The sequence below is a fragment of the Apodemus sylvaticus genome, chromosome 6 (genome assembly GCF_947179515.1).
Source record: "Apodemus sylvaticus chromosome 6, mApoSyl1.1, whole genome shotgun sequence".
NCBI lineage: Eukaryota > Metazoa > Chordata > Mammalia > Rodentia > Muridae > Apodemus > Apodemus sylvaticus.
This window is the reverse complement of record NC_067477.1, coordinates 125,487,938-125,507,101: the sequence shown is the minus strand read 5'-3', so window position 1 is coordinate 125,507,101 and position 19,164 is coordinate 125,487,938. Positions and strand designations below refer to the sequence as shown.

The window sequence follows — 19,164 nt, the reverse complement described above, 5'->3', positions numbered from 1 at the left end:
TGGAAATTGTGTCATTTCACCATGGAGCAGGGCTTGAAAACACAAAATCTCTCTTGGGTTTACAGCCTAAAGGCAACACAGCCACAGAGTTACAACCCTCAGTACAAGAAAGGGATGTGAAGACATCTGAGGACTTGATGACAAGGCTCAAGACAGAAGGTAAAGAACCTTCCGGGTCAACCCAGGCATGCTTGTCTCACAGGTTCAAAACTATTGACAAATCTATGCTGCCATGGAAAAATCCCAAATGTGATCCTACCTTAAGGTCATTGATCACTAATAAAAAATTAGTGACATTCAAATCCAGGTTCCATATAGAAGACAGGAGATTTCCTAAACTGGCCCCTGGAATACAGTCACGAGAATTGAAACCATTCAAGTCATCTCCAGGAACTCAACAGCCTCAAGATGTAACATTTTCAGTGTTTAAAGAAGAGCCAAGGTCTTTAGAAGCAAAATCTGGGGTATTAGGCCAAGGGTCTGAGATGAAGTCTGAGCCCCAGGGCCTAAGTACAATGTTCTGACTTCACACCTGAAACAACATGCCAAAATATGAAATTAAAGCTAACTCCCAGGTCACCGATGAAAAGTAAACCAATTTCGACCAAAATTCAAAGGGTCAAGCTAGATGATAAATCAGGGCCTCAGTCCCAAAGTATAAAATCAGATTCAATTCTGAAGACAAAGCCTCAAGAAATGGAGATGGAAGACTGTGAATCAGGCCCACAGTTACAAGATCTTAAATCTTTGAGGACGATCATGGGTGTAAAAGTCCAAGATGTCAAATCTATGAGCTTCAGTCCTAGAACACACGTGGAAAGTATGCCATCTGAAGTCATCACAGAGAAGAATGTCCTTGGTATGAAACCAGCAGAAATGAGCCTACAAGGTGAGACACCTGTGGTCACCCCAAGGAAGTTGTTTTTAAACACACAATCTATAGGGCTGGATTCAGGCTTTAATTTGCAAGATTTGAAATATCCTGAGCTGATCATGGGCATGAAACTTCAAGGTGTAGACTCTATGGAAGGACACGTGAGAAGTATAAAACCTTCTGAGGTGATTACTGGGATACAAGATGTAGAATCATCTGAGTTGAGCCCTAGTCCAGACCTTCAGGGTATAAAATTTAAGGTATTCTATCCTGGGTCACACTTGGAAGATGTGAATTCTGCATATACTCCCAATATACATTCTCAATACGTAGATTCCAGTGGGTATATACCTGGGCCATATCTACAAGATATGAATTCTTCTGTGTGGATTCCACAGTCAAACACTCAGTGTATAAACTCTGAGTGCAATCCTGGAATACATTCAGATGGGATGAATTCTTCCTCTTGCTTTTCGGGATCAAAATTGCAATGCCTATGTTCTACTGGGAGCACCCCTGAGTCACATTTGCAAGACATAAATTCTACTGAATCCATCCCAGAGCCAAGTCCTCAGTATGCAAATTCTTCTGCATGCACCCCAGGATCAAAATATCAGTGTGCAGATTCTTCTGCATGCATACCAGGGTCAAGTCCTCAGTGTGCAGATTCTTCTGCATGCACCCCAAGATCAAATGCTCAGTGTGCAGATTCTTCTGCATTCACCCCAGAGAATCCTGAATTACATTCGCAAGCTGGGAATTCTTCTGTATACACTCTAGGGCAAAACCATCTGTGTGAAAATTCTAATAGGTATAATCTTGGGCCACTTTTTCAAGGTATGAACTTTTCTTCATTTCCACCACCACAAATTCTGTGTGTAAATCCTGTTTGGTGCAATACTAGAATACATTTGAAAGATATAAATTCTTCTGCATGTACTCTAAGTCAACAATCTCAGTCTGTAAATTCTATTGGCTACAACCCTGGGGCACATTTACAAGCTCTAAAATCTCAAGAACCCCACTTGAAAGATTTGGTGTCTGAACTAAATCCAGGGTCAAGCAATTTGGGTGTATCAACTTCTCAAGATATGAATTCATCTAACTTAATGCTAGGGGCAAAGTTTCAAAAGATCCCAGTTTGGAAGAACCAGCTTGGGTCATGGCAGCAAAGTACAAAACCTATATTTAATTTGAGACCTCAGTCAAATGGTGTGAATTCTGTGGTTTTACCAACGTCATCTCCTGAAGATAAAAAGTTTCCAGAGAGGAGTACACACACACACCTTTTTGTACAAATGCTGTAAAACTGACTCCTGGCAGTGATCTGAATGCCTTGAGAAGTAAGGTGTTTTTGAAAGAACCTCTTTCTCAAAATGTTCAAGCCATACATTTGAAGCCAGCATCACAGTCTCAAAGTGGGCGGTCTTCAAAAGAACCAATGATAGTATTGCCACAGCAGTCCACCAGGAAGCTCTTAGCAGGATCATCACTAACCAGTGTCAAATTCTCAGATTTGCCACTATAATCAGAGCAGAAATATAGAAAATCTTTGGCATTTCCTTCAGAGCCAAAGTGGCAAGGTGTAAAACAGGTGAAATTGTCATCAGTGTGTCTGCAGGAAATTGGAAAATCTGTGGAGTTACCACCAAAATCAATTTTTCAAAACGTGAAACCTGGGAACCTTATGCCCCAGACAATTCATCCCCTCACAGAATCCATGAGACCAGAGCGACAGGTGAAGGACTTTGCAGAGATGTGCATGAAGCCTAGGTGTCAAGCCCCTAAATCGGTGCATTTTACTTCAACATCAGTTTCCCAAGATGTGGGATCTTTAGAATTTACAAATGGGGTGGGACATAAAAGCAGAGAAATGACAGGGAAATCTATGAGGTTGAGCTCCAAACCAACAGATAACATCCTAGAATCGTTAGAGATGCCCCCGAAGCTAGATCTTCAAGTACCAAAATTGTTTGATCTGACTCCAACACTAAGTAATCATGATTTAAAATCCTCAGAGCCAAATCTACAGAAAAGCTACCAGTTCCCAGAACCTCCTGAGTTACATTCTTTGGTCATGGCCTCAATTTCAAGATTTCAAGAAGTTATAGACAAAAGAGGGTACAAAATCTGATAGAATGACCCTCAGCTTCAAGAACCATGTTGCAGACACCATAGAGTTGACTTGTGAAGCAAGACAGCAAGGGGAAGAATTTAGAATGACTCCAAAGGCGATAAATAGAGAGATTGGATTTATAGAAAACTCTCCAAGGCCATGTCCTCAACATGTAGGACCTCTGGGGGTGGGCTCTAAGGAAAGATCTCAAAGGGAACAATCTGTAATAACAACAAGGCAATTCTGTCCCATCCCAGATTCCACTTCAGGAATAACACCAGGGCCAGGACCTCAGATTCCCAAATCTAAAAATTTGGCCTCTATGGTGTGGCTGCACAAAGAATCCATTGAGTTGGCAGGCGTGCAAAAGAGTCAAGTTGTGGGAAAGAGAGACTCTGTAGAGCTCACCTTTGGTACACAGCAGTCAGGAGGGGTAGTGGCTAAGCTAACAAAACCTCAGAATCTGAGCCTGGAAAATGTAAGCATCACTCCAACAGAATCACTGGATGAAATGATAAACGTTGTAGGGATTAGTGTAAAGCCACGAGATCAAGTAACAGAATCTGTGAAGACACAGCTTTCAGTTCCTCACTCAGTGGCCCTCCCAAAAGTGTGTTAATTTGTGGAAATGATCTCCAGACCACCACTTCAAGTTGCAAAGTCTGTGATGATTCCAGAAAGTATCCCTCAAATGTCAAAATACAATGATTTGACTTCCAGAACACATGATGTGATAAGTTCAGAATTTCCTCCAAGCCTTCAGCTACAAAATGTGCAATCCAAAAAAGTAGTCATAGAGCCAAAACATCAGGCTTTAGAAACAAAACAACGGCCAGGCTTTCCACTAATAAAGACTTTAGTAACTGCCAAACCATTGATTCAGATCGTAAAAATCTGAAGAAGTGGCACCAGGACCATGTCCCCAGGCTGTAGAACCAATAGGACTGGGCATGAGACCAAGCATTAGAGTAAAGGAGTGTTTGAATTTACACCCAAGACCACATCTTCAAGACCTGGTAAAACCGATGGAGTTAACTCAAAGGGCAGATATTCAAGTGACTTCTGCAGAATTAATATCTCAGCAAACATCTCCCCTTAAGGAACCTACAGTGTCAACTCATGAGCAAAGGCTTCAGGCTGTAAAATCTCTAGGTCTCAAAACAAAATCTCCTAAACTAAAGAAAATCAAGGATTCGAATCAAGGATCAATGTGTGAGAATAAAGACACTGAGATGATCGCACCAGCAAAGTTAGATGCAGAGAATTCCTTATCTAGATCCATACACAGCCCTTCAATCCCATGTCCTTCTATCATTGACAGAACAACTGAATTAGGGCACAGCCAGGGTTCTGGGGTGCCTGAAGTTTACATAGCTTTTGGTATGGAAAACATTGGTGTTGGTAGTTTGCAGTCTTCAAAGTCCTATACAGACAATACTATGAAAAAAATCATCAGTTCTTCCTTTGGTCCTTCAAAATCTACCCTCTGATAAGACAGGGGACAGCAAGGGAACCAGGTATCCTGATATCTGGAGCATGAATGTCTTATCTAAGGAAGAAAGTGGAAAGAAGAAAATGGAGGAATTCCAGAGGTATTCTTCATACCCATTCAGATTACTATCCCAGGAGTTTCAGGCAGGATTAGAGGCTCGAAGAAGCGCTATCGCTATCCATTCTTTCCTGGGCATACAGCAGAATGTCTGGGAAAGCCATGTCTGTAGGCAGAGACTACCTAGGAAATACCTCTCCAGTATGCTAATGCTGGGGAATGTCCTGGGAACCACTATGGAAAGGAAGCCTTGTTCTCAACCCTTTTCAATAGAAAGATTCACTATGGACAGCTGTCAGTCCATCGAAAATTTATTTGGGGTTCCAGCTGAACTGATGGCATTTTCCCAAAGCCTGCTAGACAGGGTTCCAAGGACCATGTCTCAGACGTCAGTGGATAAAAAGTACATACAGAGACATATTTTATTTCACAGTAATGAGAAGAAAATGCCACTGAAGATGTGGACCCGCGGCTCCACATCTTCCATAATACAGAGATTCTCTGGCACAAGATTGGGAGTAAGGAAACCAAGCTCAAAATCCCACAATATTATCCAGGAAGCCACTGAGCATGTGTCCGTCTCATGTACCGGGACCTGGTTTCCTGACTTGATGAGATCAGAGATGCTTTACACTAGGGAAGATTCTGTTTCCAGGGAGCAGAGTAAAATCTCACCATGTGCACCGAGTAGGACTTTTGAGTCTCAGCATTCCCTCAAAACTAGTTCTCTCTCCCAGTCAAACACCGATAACTCAGAACATCTTCTAAGAGAACTCAAGTTAAAAATAGCAGGAAAACTCATAAGAAGTCAAATACCCCACAATGTCCCTCTAGATTCAGGTCTTGTCCTAAAGTATCCAATATGCTTAGAATGTGGCCGATGTTCAGGCCTTAATTGCTCTCATAAGTTACAGTCTACTTGGGGGCCGTACCTTCTCATCTACCCCAAAGCTCCACCTTTTAAACAGCCCTGAAGGCCATGGTGATGTTCAATTGCATCTTGGATTTAAATTAGGGTATCCACAGAAGGGTAGTGCATCACCATCACATAGAGAAGCTAAATTCTCTAAGCTGGCTTCCAACCATCCTGACTATGGAAGCAATCAGGATGAAACATGGATTAAATCAAGCCTCAGAAAGACCTCTGTCTTGACAGATCCTTTGAAGAAATTTGTCAAGGGACCTAAAACACAAAACACAGGGCTATACAAAATCAGTCCTAGAACACTGAGGGGTCTGTCAAGAAACAGAATTGAAACCCCCCAAACAAGCACTGTTTCTTCCAAGACACAACCTGAGAAATCCTCTCAGCCCAAAATCATCCAACCGCTTGTTCAAGGCCTAAGGCAGGCATTCCAAGCAGCACATAGAATTGTGACTTTTATGAGCCAGAAATTGAAGAAGATGAGGCCAGACAAGTTGTGCTCAGTCAACAACTTGCACCACAACAAAAGTGCCAATTGTTATTACTTCATGGGAGATAGCGAAGGAGCGAGGACACCAGCTGTCAGGCTCAGGTCAACAGGCTCAAGCGCTAAGCAAAAGGACACGTGGCAGGGAGGAAGAGAGCGTGGTAGACAAGCTCCAGAGCCCAAACCAGCGAGCTCTCTCCCACCCAGACCCTTGCAAACGCAGAAGACCATGGTTTGTGGAAGAGATGACTTAAGTCCCCAAAATAAATGACAATGTCTACGGTGATAAAGCACCAAAAAATCAACCACAGCAACTCGGCTTCTTCAGGGAGAGAACCCCATGTAATCAGCCGTCTGAAAGAAGCCATTGCCTGCTTCCTCAGGGAATTCATTGGCAAAATCTCTCTAAGAGGAGACATCACAGTCCTTCTCGGAGAAGGTGTAGCAGTCCCTCTGACAGAACCCTTCGAAGTATTTTGGAGAGGATATATTGCAATCCCTCCCAGAGAAACAGTCTCAGCCCCTCCTTAAGAAGGGTATCTGAGAGAAACCAAAACAGTGTATTTAAGTGGAGAAGCCACAGCCCCTCCAGGAGGAGCCTTCGAAATCCCTCAAGGAGGAGCCCTCAATTTCACTCAAGGAGCCCTCAAATTGGCTCAAGGAGCCCTCGAATTCACTCAAGGAGGAGCTCTCACAATCCATTGAGAAGTCCTCATAGTCCCTCAGGGAGAAGCCCCCACAGGCACTCAGTCAGAAGTCCCTGCAGTCCTTCAGGAAGAAACAGTCACAGTCCCTCAAGGAGGAGCCCACATAGGCGCCCTTGTAGACCTCTAGACAGGAGGCATAGCAGTCCCTCTGACAGAACCCTTAGGCGTCTTTTGGAGCGGATTTATCACACTCCCTCCCAGATCAACAGTCTTAGCTCCTCCATAAGAAGTCTCTCTGACAGAAGCCATAACAGTCTATTTAAGGGGAGAGGCCACAGTCCCTCCAGGAGGAGGCCTCAAAGTCCTTCAGGGGAAAGCCCTAGCAGTCCCTTAAGAAGTCCTCGCATTCCCTCAAGGAGAATCCCTCACAGTCCCTCAAGGAGGAGCCCTTGCAGACCTCTAGATAGAAGAGGATGCAGTCCCTCTGTGAAGAAGAGTCTACACAGTCATTTTGGGAGGAGCCAACAGAGTCCCTCTTCTCTGAGATGCCTCAGTCCCTCAAAAAAGAGCCATCTCATTCTCATGCGAAGGTCACGGGGCAGTCCTTCAGAAAGGAGCCATGGTGATTTCTCTGAAAGAGCTTTTTCCATTCCCTCTCGCTGGAAGAGATGTAGTTCCGGTGATGGACTCTACCCCAACATTACCTGGCAACAGCCAGGTATGCCTGGCCAACTATAAAAGGGGCTGCTTTTCCCTTCTTCTTTCTCTTACTGCTGCTCTCTTGCCCCTTTTCTCCCATCTTTCCCCATTCCCTGGCTGGCCTCAACTTCTTTGCTCTCTCCTTCTCTCTGCCTTCCTCTGTCGCTACTACTCTCTTAACCCTTCTCCCCATACCCTAAATAAACCCTATCCTATACTATAGCATCATGTGTGTGGTCGCTCAGGGAGAAGGGATGCCTTGGCATGGGCCTGCGGAGCTATCCCCTTGCCCCACACCTCACCACAGTCCTGCAGAACATATTATATTTCTTTATCTTTTTATAATCACAACATCTGGAATAAGCTGAGGACAGTTCCTCTAACCCAGGCTACACAGGCATTCTTACAGACTCATCCTGTCATTCTGAGAGAACACAGTATAGTCCCTCTGAAAGCAGACACAGTCATTCTGAGAAGATGCACAGAAGTCTCTCTGAGAGGAACCAGCACTGTCACTATGAGAGACCCTGTCACAGTCCCAGGGAGAGGCTCAAGCATCGTTCCCCTAATGCTTCCCCTATCGATCTTGGCTAAAGAGGTCATGTCTTCCAGGGACCATACCGAAAATCCAGACGTGTGGAGGCATGAAGTTAGTGGATAAGGAGAGATCTGCCCCTGTTAAGTGTATTCCTGCTCAGCCACTGCCTGCACCCTCAGCTATCTGGGAGGGAAGGGGAAGAGAATGGGTCTGTAATTTAAGATCAATAAAGAAAAGTGCGATTTGAACCCCATTAGCATCTGTAAGACCACTTTTGGGATGGGTGGGACCTGCTGTGCAAATGCAGGTTCAGAGGACCTTCAGACTCCTCCCATTTGCTCCAACCCTCTCTTCCAGTCAGCCTCCCTTCTCTCCTGTAGCGATGGGGGCGGGGTCTCAATGGAAGCTGAAGATGAGTCCTCATGTGACTCCTTTTCCACTGCAGGTCCTCAGAGGTCACTAGGCAGAAGTAGATGTTCAGAGCAGGGCGAGCAGAGCAGAAGTGGCTTTGCTCTGGCTGGAGCCCTTGGGTGAAATTGTTAGGCGTGGAGGGGGAGTGATGTCTTCCAGACTTGGTGTAGTCACCGCAGGGATTTTCTTGGTGTGACCATTATACTTTGGAGATAGAACTGTGGAGCAGAGAACACAAGGTCAGGTCCATTGCTTTTGTCTTGAATTCATAGTTGGTTTTATTCAGAGCCCAGTAGGCCCCACCCTTTTATATCAGATCCACTTACTTACTTCCCCCCCCCTCCGTTTTATTTTTATTGCCTATTCCTCGTATCCTCGGACTCAGTTCCTCAACATATTGTAATTATTCATAATCCTTCAGCATCCCTAGTGCCTCCCGTTGCTGTAAAATATATTACATATATTTTTCCATCTTTTCTTTTCAAGCTTCCATCTAGGATAGGGTTTTGAGAATGGGTAATGATGAAAACTCTGATATTGTTAACCCGTCTGTATAATGTAGACAGCTTCACATCTAGGGACAGGGGGATTCATCTCTTTGGGGATGAGGTACAAAGGTCCCTGGCACTCACTTGTGTGCTTGCAATTTGCTAGACCCGGGACCCACATCCAGTAAGCAGCAGAGGAGCACCAGGATCCTGGGAGCTAAGAAGTAAGTCAGGCTTTCTGAGGACATCTTTGTAATTGTGTAGACAGTGCTGCTAACGATGTCTGTGTCTGTACTGTGCAGCGTCACAGCCACCAGACAGGTATGGCTTTGGGGCACTTGAGATGTGGCTACAGAAGGACAGAATGACAAATTCTATTTCATTTTAATGGACTGAAACTTCAATAGCCATCTATAGGTAGCGCCTACTGGATTGGACAGTGCAGATATCAGCCTAGTGTGGGGGAAAGAAAACCTACCTTGCAATAAAACTACAGTCTAATAAAAATGAGTGTGTTTCAGTTAGTGGTATCCCTGCATGTCCTCTGCCCCCACATCACATATGTGCTCATAATTAATTTGATGGACTCTGGGAGGGAAATAAAAATTCCTATGAGCAGTCTTTATATTTCCAAGCTACTTAGTGGCAGCACTGATTCAATATTTTTTGTAATGAATGTGCTAAGTTTCTCCATGGCTGATACAAGAGAAAAGATTTTATTAACTTGGACTTCCCTGGTGAGTTCACTTAGATAACACTTAGGAAATGTCTTCTCTGTACTGGCTGTGTTGGGCTCCCAGGCATGAAAACAGCTGTTGGTTTCAACAGATGAGGTGGGAAAACATGGCAACACAATCCAGGGTAATAGGAATAAACTATTTTTTAAAGTAGGGCTTCACTATCTGGAAATGTCCTCTGACACTTAGGTTGGCCTGTAACTTTTTTTTCTTTTTAATATTTTTATTTTCTATATTCTTTGTTTACATTCCAAATGATTTCTCCTTTCCCAGATCCCCCCTCCCCATATGTCCTATAAACCTTCTTCTCTCCATCCATTCTCTCATCACCTCCCTCCTTTTTCTCTGTCCTTATATTCCCCTCCAATGCTAGATCAATCCTTTCCAGGATCAGGACCCTCTCCATACTTCTTCATGGGAGTCATCTGTCATGCTATTAGTGCCTTGGGTATTCATAGCTCACAGAAGAGTTTTTTACTTTTGAGAATAGTTTTAGCTATCGTGGGTATTTTGTTATTCCATGAATTTGAGAGTTGCTCTTTCTAACTCTATGAAGAATTGAGTTGGGATTTTGATAGGGATTGCTTTCAATCTGTACATTGCTTTTGGCAAGATGGCCATATTTACTATATTAATTCTGTCAATCCAAGAGCATGGAAGATTTTCCCATTTTCTGAAGTCTTCTTCGATGTCTTTCTTTACAGACCTGAAGTTCTTGTCATACAGACCTTTCCTTTGTTTGGTAGAGTCACACCAAGATACTTTATAATGTTTTTGGCTATTGTGAAGGGTGTCATTTCCCTAATTTCTTTCTCACCCTGCTTGTCCTTTGAATACAGGCAGTCTACTGACTTGCTTAAGTTGATTTTATAACCAGCCAGTATGATGAAGTTGTTTATCAACTATAAGAGTTCTCTGGTGGAGTTTTTTGTGTCACTTAAGTATACTATCATATCATCTGCAAATAGTGATAGTTTGACTTCTTCCTTTACAATTTGTATCCCTTTGACCTCCTTATGTTGTCTAATTGCTCTAGCTATAACTTCTAATCCTATATTGAAAATATATGTGGAGAGGGGGCAGCCTTGTGTAGTCTCTGATTTTAGTGGGATTGTTTCAAGTTTCTCTCCATTTAGTTTGATGTTGGCTACTGGTTTGCTGTATATTGCTTTTACTGCATGTTTCCTGGTATTGTTACATATGGCCCTTGAATTCCTCTTCTTTCCAAGACTTTTAGAATGAAAGGATGCTGAATTTTGTCAAATGCTTTTTCAGCATCTAATGAAATGGCCATGTGTTTTTTTTTTTCTTTGAGTTTATGTAGTGGATTGCATTGACGGATTTCCGTATATTGCATCCCTGGGATGAAGCCTACTTGATCATGGTGGATGATCTTTTTTTTTTTTTTATGTGTTCTTGGATTCAGTTGGCAAGAGTTTTACTGAGTATTTTTGCATCGATATTCATAATGGAAATTGGTCTGAAGTTCTCTTTCTTTGTTGGTTCTTTGTGTGGTTTTCGTATCAGCTTAATTGTGGATTCATAGAACGAGTTGGGTAGTGTTCTTTCTGTTTCTATTTTGTGGAATAGTTTAAAGAGTTTTGGTGTTAGGTCTTCTTTGAAGGTCTGATAAAATTCTGCACTAAAACCATCTGGTCCTGTGCTTTTTTTTTTTTTTTTTTTTACGACTTTCAATATCCACTTCTATTCCTTTACCAGTTATGGGACTGTTTAGATGATCTATCTGATCCTGATTTAGTTTTGTTATTTGGTATCTTTCTAGGAAATTGTCCATTTTCTACAGATTTTCCAGTTGTGTTGAGTATAGGCTTTTGCAGGAGGATCTGATGATTTTTTTAATTTCTTCAGTTTCTATTGTTATATCTCCCTTCTTTTTTTGTTTGTTTTTTGTTTTTTTGTTGACAGGGTTTCTCTGTATAGTGCTGGCTGTCCTGGAACTCACTCTGTGGACCAGGCTGGCCTCGAACTCAGAAATCTGTCTGCCTCTGCCTCCCAAGTGCTGGGATTAAAGGCATGAGCCACCACGCCCGGCTTATATCTCCCTTCTAACTTTGTTAATTTGGATAATATCTCTATGCCCTCTGGTTAGTCTGGCTAAGGGTTTATCTATCTTTTGATTTTCTCAAAGAACCAGCTCCTGGGTTTGTTGATTCTTTGTATGGTTCTGTTTCTACTTGAGTGATTTCAGCCCTGAGTTTGATGATTTTCTGTCTTCTACTCCTCTTGGGTGAATTAGCTTCTTTTTCTTCCAGGGCTTTCAGGTATGCCATTAAGCTGCTAGTGTATGCTCTGTCCAGTTTCTTTTTGGAGGCACTCAGAGTTATGAGTTTTCCTCTTAGCACTGTTTTCATTGTGCCCATAAATGTGCGTATATTGTACCTTCATTTTCAGTAAAGTCTAAATAGTCTTTGACTTCTTTATTTCTTCCTTGACCAAGGTATAGTTGAGTACAGTATTGTTCAGCTTCCATGTGTATGTGGGCTTTCTGTTGTTTTTGTTGCTATTGAAGACCACCCTTACTCCATAGTGATTGATCGGAGGCATGGGATTAGTTTGATCTTATATCTGTTGAGGTCTGCCTTGTGTCAAATTATACAGTCAATTTTGGAGAAGGTACCATGAAGTGCTAAGAAACAGGTATATTCTTTTGCTTTAGGATGAAATGTTTTATATATATTTAACATATATGTATGTTAAATCCACCTGGTCCAAAGCTTCTAATAGTTTCACTGTATCCCTGTTTGGTTTGTTTTCCTGATTGGTCCACTGAGGAGAGTGGAGTGTCAAAGTCACACACAATTATTGTGTTAGGTACAATGTGTGCTTTGAGCTATAGTAAAGTTTCTTTTTTGTTTGGTTGGTTTTGGGTTTTTTTTTTATTTTTATTTTCTAAATTCTTTGTTTACATTCCAAATCCTTTCCCCTTTCCTGGTTACTCCTTCCCCATATGTCCCATAAGTTCTCTTCTCTCCACCCATTCTCCAATCACTCCCCTCCTTTTTCTCTGTCCTGGTACTCCCATAAGATGCTGGATCAAGCCTTTTCAGGATCAGGGTCCTCTCCTTACTTCTTCATGGGAGTCATTTGATATGCTATTTGTGTCTTGGGTATTACGAGCTTCTGGGCTAGTTAATATCCACTTATCAATGATTGCATTCCATGTGTATTCTTTTGTGATTGGGTTACCTCACTTAGGATGATATTTTCCAGATCCAACCATTTGCCTAAAAATTTCATGAATTCATTGTTTTTAATTGCTGAGTAGTATTCCATTGTGTGAATATACCACATTTTCTGTATCCATTCCTCCATTGAAGGACATCTGGGTTCTTTCCAGCTCCTGGTTATTATAAATAAGGCTGCTATGAACATAGTGGAGCATGTGTCCTTATTGCATGCTGGGGAATCCTCTGGATATATGCCCAGGAGAGGTATAGCAGGGTCCTCTGGAAGTGTCATGTCCAGTTTTCTGAGGAAACACCAGACTGATTTCCAGAGTGGTTGGACCATCTTGCAATCCCACGAGCACTGGAGGAGTTTTCCTCTTTCTCCACATCCTGGCCACCACCTGCTGTCTCCTGAGTTTTTAACTGTAGACATTCTGACTGGTGTGAGGTGAAATCTCAGGATTGTTTTGATTTGCATTTCCCTAATGACTAATGATGTTGAGCATTTCTTAAGGTGCTTCTCGGCCATCCAAATTTTTTCAGGTGGAAATTGTTTGTTTAGGACTGTACCCCATATTTTAATAGGGTTATTTGGTTCCCTGGGGTCTAACTTCTTGAGTTCTTTCTATATATTGGATATTGGTCCTCTATCAGATGCAGAGTTGGTGAAGATCTTTTCCCACTTTGTTGGAAGAACTTCAGGTCTCTGAAGAAGGAAATCGAAGAAGACCTCAGAAAATGGAAAAATCTGCCATGCTCGTGGATTGGCAGGATTAATATAGTTAAAATGGCCATCTTGCCAAAAGCAATCTACAGATTCAATGCAATCCCCATCAAAATCCCACCTCAGTTCTTCATAAGGTTAGAAAAAGCAATTCTCAAATTCATCTGGAATAACAAAAAACCCAGGATAGCTAAAACTATTCTCAACAGTAAAAGAACTTCTGGGGGAATCAGTATCCCAGACCTCAAGCAATACTACAGAGCAATAGTGTTAAAAACTGCATGGTATTGGCACAGTGACAGGCAAGTGGACCAATGGAATAGAATTGAAGACCCAGAAATGAATCCACACACCTATGGTCACTTGATCCCTACAATAGCTCCCTACAAAGGAGCTGAAAGTGGAAAAAAGATAGCCTTTTCAACAAATAATGTTGGTTCAACTGGAGGTCAGCATGCAGAAGAATGCGAATTGATCCATTCTTATCTCCTTGTACTAAGTTCAACTCCAAATGGATCAAGGACCTCCACGTAAAACCAGACACACTGAAACTAATAGAAAAGAAAGTGGGGAAACCCCTTGAGGACATGGGCACAAGGGAAAAGTTCCTGAACTGAACACCAATAGCTTATGCCCTAAGATCAAGAATTGGCAAATGGGACCGCATAAAATTACAAAGTTTCTTTAAGGCAAAGGACACTGTAAAGTTTCTTTTATGAATGAGATTTCCCTTAAATTTGGAGAATAGATGTTCAGAATTGAGAGTTCTTCTTGGTGGAATTTTCCTTTGACCAGTAAGAAGTGTCCTTCCATGTCTCTTTTGATGACTTCAGGTTGAAACTAAATTTTATCCTATATTAGAGTGGCTACTCCGGCTTGTTTCATGAGACCATTTGCTTGTAAAATTGTTTTCCAGCCTTTTACTCTGAGGTAGTGTTGTCTTCGACACTGAGGTGTGCTTCCTGTATGCAGCAAAATGGAGGGTCCTGTTTACATATCCAGTCTGTTAGCCTTTGTCTTTTTATTTGGGAATGAGTCCATTGATGTTAAGAGATATTAAGGAAAAGTGATTATTATTCCCTGTTATTTTTGATGTTATTTTTATATTTGAGTGGTTATCTTCTATTGGGTTTGATGAAAGAAGATTACTATCTTGCTCTATCCAGGGTGTAGTTTCCCTCCTTGTATTGGTGTTTTCCACCTATTATCCTTTGTAGGGCTGGGTTTGTGGAAAGATATTGTGTAAATTTGATTTTATCATGGAATATCTTGGTTTCTCCATCTATGGTGATTGAGAGTTTTCTGGGTATAGTAGTCTTGCCTGGCATTTGTGTTCTCTTAGAGTCTGCATGAGATCAGCCCACGATCTTCAAGCTTTCATAGTCTCTGGTGAGAAGTCCGGTGTAATTCTGACAGTTCTTCCTTTATATGCTACGTGGCCTTTTTCTCTTACTGCTTTTAATATTCTTTATTTAGTACATTTGGGGTTTTGACTAGTATGTGTATTTCTGTTCTGGTCCAGTCTATTTGGAGTTCTGTAGGCTTCTTGTATATTCATGGGCTTCTCTCCCTTTAGGTTAGGGAAGTTCATGGAGCAGGACAAATTTTAGCCATTAAAAATAAGCAGAATAGCACAGCACACTGGAAATGCCTTCGCAGATCTTTAGATGAGGATTTCAATTAAGTAAGCAAGACAGATATATGCAGCATAATTTAGGCATTTAATGTAAAAGTCAAAAGCCCATCAGAAAGACAAGGATATTTGATGGAATGGCTAGAAAATGTGCTTTTATTCATAGGATATTTACCATAAACAAAGTTTTTTCTGTTATTTGAGCCATTTCCAATTTTATTCTCTGTTTGCTTTTCAATTAGTTTTTTTATGACAAATGCTAAAATTTAACCCATTTTCTTTTCCTAGTACTATCCAATGACTGACTAACTACATGATGAAATTATATTCGAAGAAAGTTAAAGGACTGTGGCTTAGAGTTAAGAACATTAAATTAATTAGGGACCAGGGGCATCCATCAGTACAGTGCATGCTTACAGTACTGAGCAAGGCTCTGGTACAGTAACCTGTACCAAAAACCAGAAACAAAACCCCACAGGAACAACAAACAAGAATCAACAAAAGAGAAATATACTGAGAAAAAACTGAAAATATTTTACCACTTGATTTTTAAAACTCAGTAAGAGGTATAAACACTATTTCACTTAATCAACTTCAAAGCATTATAATTCCAATATACAAATAAAACAATCCGTAATGTGGAATGGCTCAAAGGTAGTCACTAACTACAAGAAATATAAATACAAATGAGAGTGTGCGCCTTTGCTGTCCTAGCGTCTGATGGCATAAAGCACAAGAAAAGAGAACTGCCCCCAGCCGCCCCACTTCCATTTTAGGACAAACTGACAACCACACAGGAATAAACCAGATCCCCCTGTGCTATGCTTTGACCTGACCAGCAGCATCTCGCCAGAGAACGCTGTGAGGAACGAGAAAAACATCTAGCTGCACGGGAAAACATCTGGCTAGAGAGGGAAGAGCGAGCCAGGCAGCGCTATGAGAGGCACCTGGACATGCAGAAGAAGCTAGAGGAGCAGCAGCTGGAGGAGGAGCAGGAGGAGGGCTGTGGTGGAGGAGGAGAGGAGGCAGACTGGAGGAGGATTAGGGGCTCCATGAAGCTGTTGTCCGACGGACAATGGAAAGGAGCCAGAAGCCAAAGCAGAAGTATAACCGCGGCCATCGCGAAGCCATCTCCATGGGAGCTCGAGCACCCACAGCGGAGATCCAGACAGGTGGTCAGTATCTTTCCAAACAAGCCGATCCTGTCGTCCTTGTCTGCAACTGTGCTAAACTGTTCAGATAGAGGAAGAGGTGGCTGCTTGGTGCATGGAGCAGACAGTGCTTCCCTCAGCTGGCTAGCAGACCTAGTCAGCCCTTATCCACCAGAACGCACATATTCTTGCTCTCAGTCATCCGGGTGCTGGGAGTTCTGGGTGCCAGCCTTCCAAAGAAAACCTTAAATGACTCGTAATGGCAGTTTTGTTTTGCCAACTTGTTTCTCATTCGGTCAGACTTCTCTCATGCCTTTGCAATGCATATGATCGCTTGGTGTCCATTCATCTCAGTCTTGAGGGCTCCGTCTCATTTTAAGACTCTCATCACCATGTCCTCCAGCAAAGGTCTTAACGGAGTTTGGAGTTTATGCATCCTATGGGTTTACTGTACATAAATATGTAGTTATTCATAAAATGGAAGTTTTGTCTTCTATCATGAATGAAACAATCAAGCTTTGCAGAAAAGCTACTTCTTTTAGTAAGTACAAAGATTTTAAATAAAACCAAAGAATTACCATGTAATGCAAAGCACTCAGTTTTTAAAAATGATAAGTTATCATGATCTTGACTATGTTTTTACAAGATCAGAAAGTGTCATGTCTTAATCTGTAATATGAATGCAATGTACACATGTTCTGTGTGTCAGTTTATTTATCTTGAATTTTATATTGTGTGACCATTGTAATATATTATGTGCATGTTAGTATTAATCTATAACATGGTAAATGTTTGAGAAAAAAATAGATACAGATGAATGGAAAGGCACAATACAAAAAGCTTGTTTTCAGCTTGATTGTTGGTGCAGAATGTGTGATGGGGGCAGGCTGCCTGGCGGCTGCCTTAGCTTTGCTTGCCTGGCTGGCTCGGACAGCAGTCTCTAGGCGAGCTTTCAGTTCAGGAGCAGCCCCCATCACTGTCTTGAAAGCATGTGGGTACAGAGGTCCAATATGCATTAAGTTCTGGAGTGCAAACTCATGAAGATCTTTGGAGATCGGACTTGCTGAGGCAAAAGAACTTTCATCCAGCAGGTAAGAAATCAGAGTGGGCACTAGAAGAGCGAGTAACTGGACTCCTGGAACGGAGAGCAGAAAGGACTGGCATGACTGGAGAGCGTGCAGATGGACTGGGTTTTGGGGTTTTGTTTTATGTTTGTTTGTTTGTTTTTCAGGACAGGGTTTCTCTGTACAGCCCTGACTGTCCTGGAACTCACTCTGTAGACCAGGCTGGCCTCAAACTCAGAAGATTGACTGGTTTTTTTTTTTTGTTTTTTTTTTTTTTTTTAACAGACAATTGTGAGCTGTCGTGTGGATGCTGCAAATTGAACCCAGGTCATCCAGTGCTCTTAACCACTGACCATCACTCAGTCCTGCAGCTCATCATCTGGAATAATAACGATATTTTATGTAATATATAACATTTATTTGTGCAACTACAGTTTAATAGCAAACAAGGCTGCAGCCGTATCTATGAACTAAATAAATCTCAAAAAGTAAAGTTTAAAACATCAGTACAACTAAAGCATTACAATTTCCATCTTCTAATAGGATCAATTTGCATTATTAGTAAGATGTGCCAATAATACTTGGTTTTACTTTTATTATAAATGTTTTATACTACAGCAAGAGTTTTAAGAGAAAAAATAAGTATATAGTTAGTAAATACATATAAAAAGTAACTGGACTTTTTTTTATTTGATATTTGCTTTATTTACATTTCAAATGGTATCCCCTTTCCTCGTTACCCCTCCCAAAACCCCCTATCCTATTCCCCCACCCCCTGCTTTCCAATCTCCTCTCCTCCTCATTCTCCTGACCTGGCATTCCCCTAAACTGTGGCACTGATCCTTCACAGGACCAATGGCCATCCTCTGCTACATGTGTAGCTGCAGCCATGGGTCCCTCCATGTGTACTGTTTGGTTGGTGGTTTAGTCTCTGGGAGCCCTGGGATTACTAGTTGGTACATATTATTGTTCCTATGGGGCTGCAAACCTCTTCAGGTCCTTGAGTCCCTTCTCTAGCTCCGCCATTGGTTAAAATTCAAGACTAAATGCTATGCAAAATAAAGGTTAAGTGTGGAGGTATAGCTTGGTGAGAAAATGGATGTGCCTGGGTTTAATATCAATTCACAGGGATAAAAATGGTAAAATAATCACTTAATAGGATTAGATAGACTAGGAGGATAGTAATAACTAAATGAATAAGGACTTGAATGAATGATGTTACTTTGATAACATTTTTCAGATTTTTAAAAGTCTTATATAGTCATATGACTTTAAGAGGACCTTTACGTTTTGAATTATCATTTAACTTTTTTGACCTCTTTGCAAATGTGATCTCTTTTCATGAAAAACTTTCCCAGAAACTTGTGAAGAAAGTTGAGAATTTTGACAAGCTATTGTGTGACTGGAGACACAGCTCAGCAGTTGATCACAGGCATGAAGCCATGGACTCAAGTTTGCAGCAGGCACAAAATGAAGTCATGTCAGAACTGAGGCAGTAAGGAAGAGAGGACTGTTCACAAGAATTTATTACAGGAAGCAATAAATTAATGTGTAGGTTACTTGGATACAAAGTAGGATTAACTGTATTTCTATTTTTATTTTGCTAACTATAAACTTTATAGACAGGACTTAATCTTATTCACTTTGTAATGGTAACACTGATCTTACTGTCCTTCAATATTTAAAGTACTTTGGAACTGACTTGCCTTTCAGTTCCTTAACAGATGCCCAGTTTAGATTTAAGCTTCACATGGAGACCAACAGAGATGAGACCCCGCCCCTGCTTAGCATGGAGGCCAGGATTCCCTGTGAAGGGGAAGTCTTTCCCCGCTCAGGAAGAGGGTCTTGAAAATTAGGAGCAGCTTAATGTTTAATCATAAGGCATTTGTTGGGAATTTAGCCTTCCCACAACAATTAAAAATCCAATTTGAGT

At 41.6% G+C, this 19,164-nt stretch overlaps 2 protein-coding genes across 2 annotated transcripts in view; one reads left to right on the top strand and one right to left on the bottom strand.

The window, feature by feature from the left end:
- The first annotated feature begins 759 nt into the window (after positions 1-759).
- On the top strand, positions 760-6,222 carry LOC127687996 (uncharacterized protein C2orf16-like). Its single transcript, XM_052186756.1, is given in 3 exon segments — positions 760-889; positions 4,438-5,483; positions 5,485-6,222. Coding segments are annotated over 3 exon segments (1,914 nt in total).
- Positions 6,223-16,904: 10,682 nt separating this feature from the next.
- The window catches only part of LOC127687599 (HEAT repeat-containing protein 5B-like), an 80,763-nt gene continuing 78,503 nt past the window's right edge, over positions 16,905-19,164 (bottom strand). The window contains 1 exon segment of the mRNA XM_052186400.1: positions 16,905-17,302. Coding sequence (XP_052042360.1) covers positions 16,920-17,302 — 383 coding nt within the window. The 3' untranslated portion in view covers positions 16,905-16,919.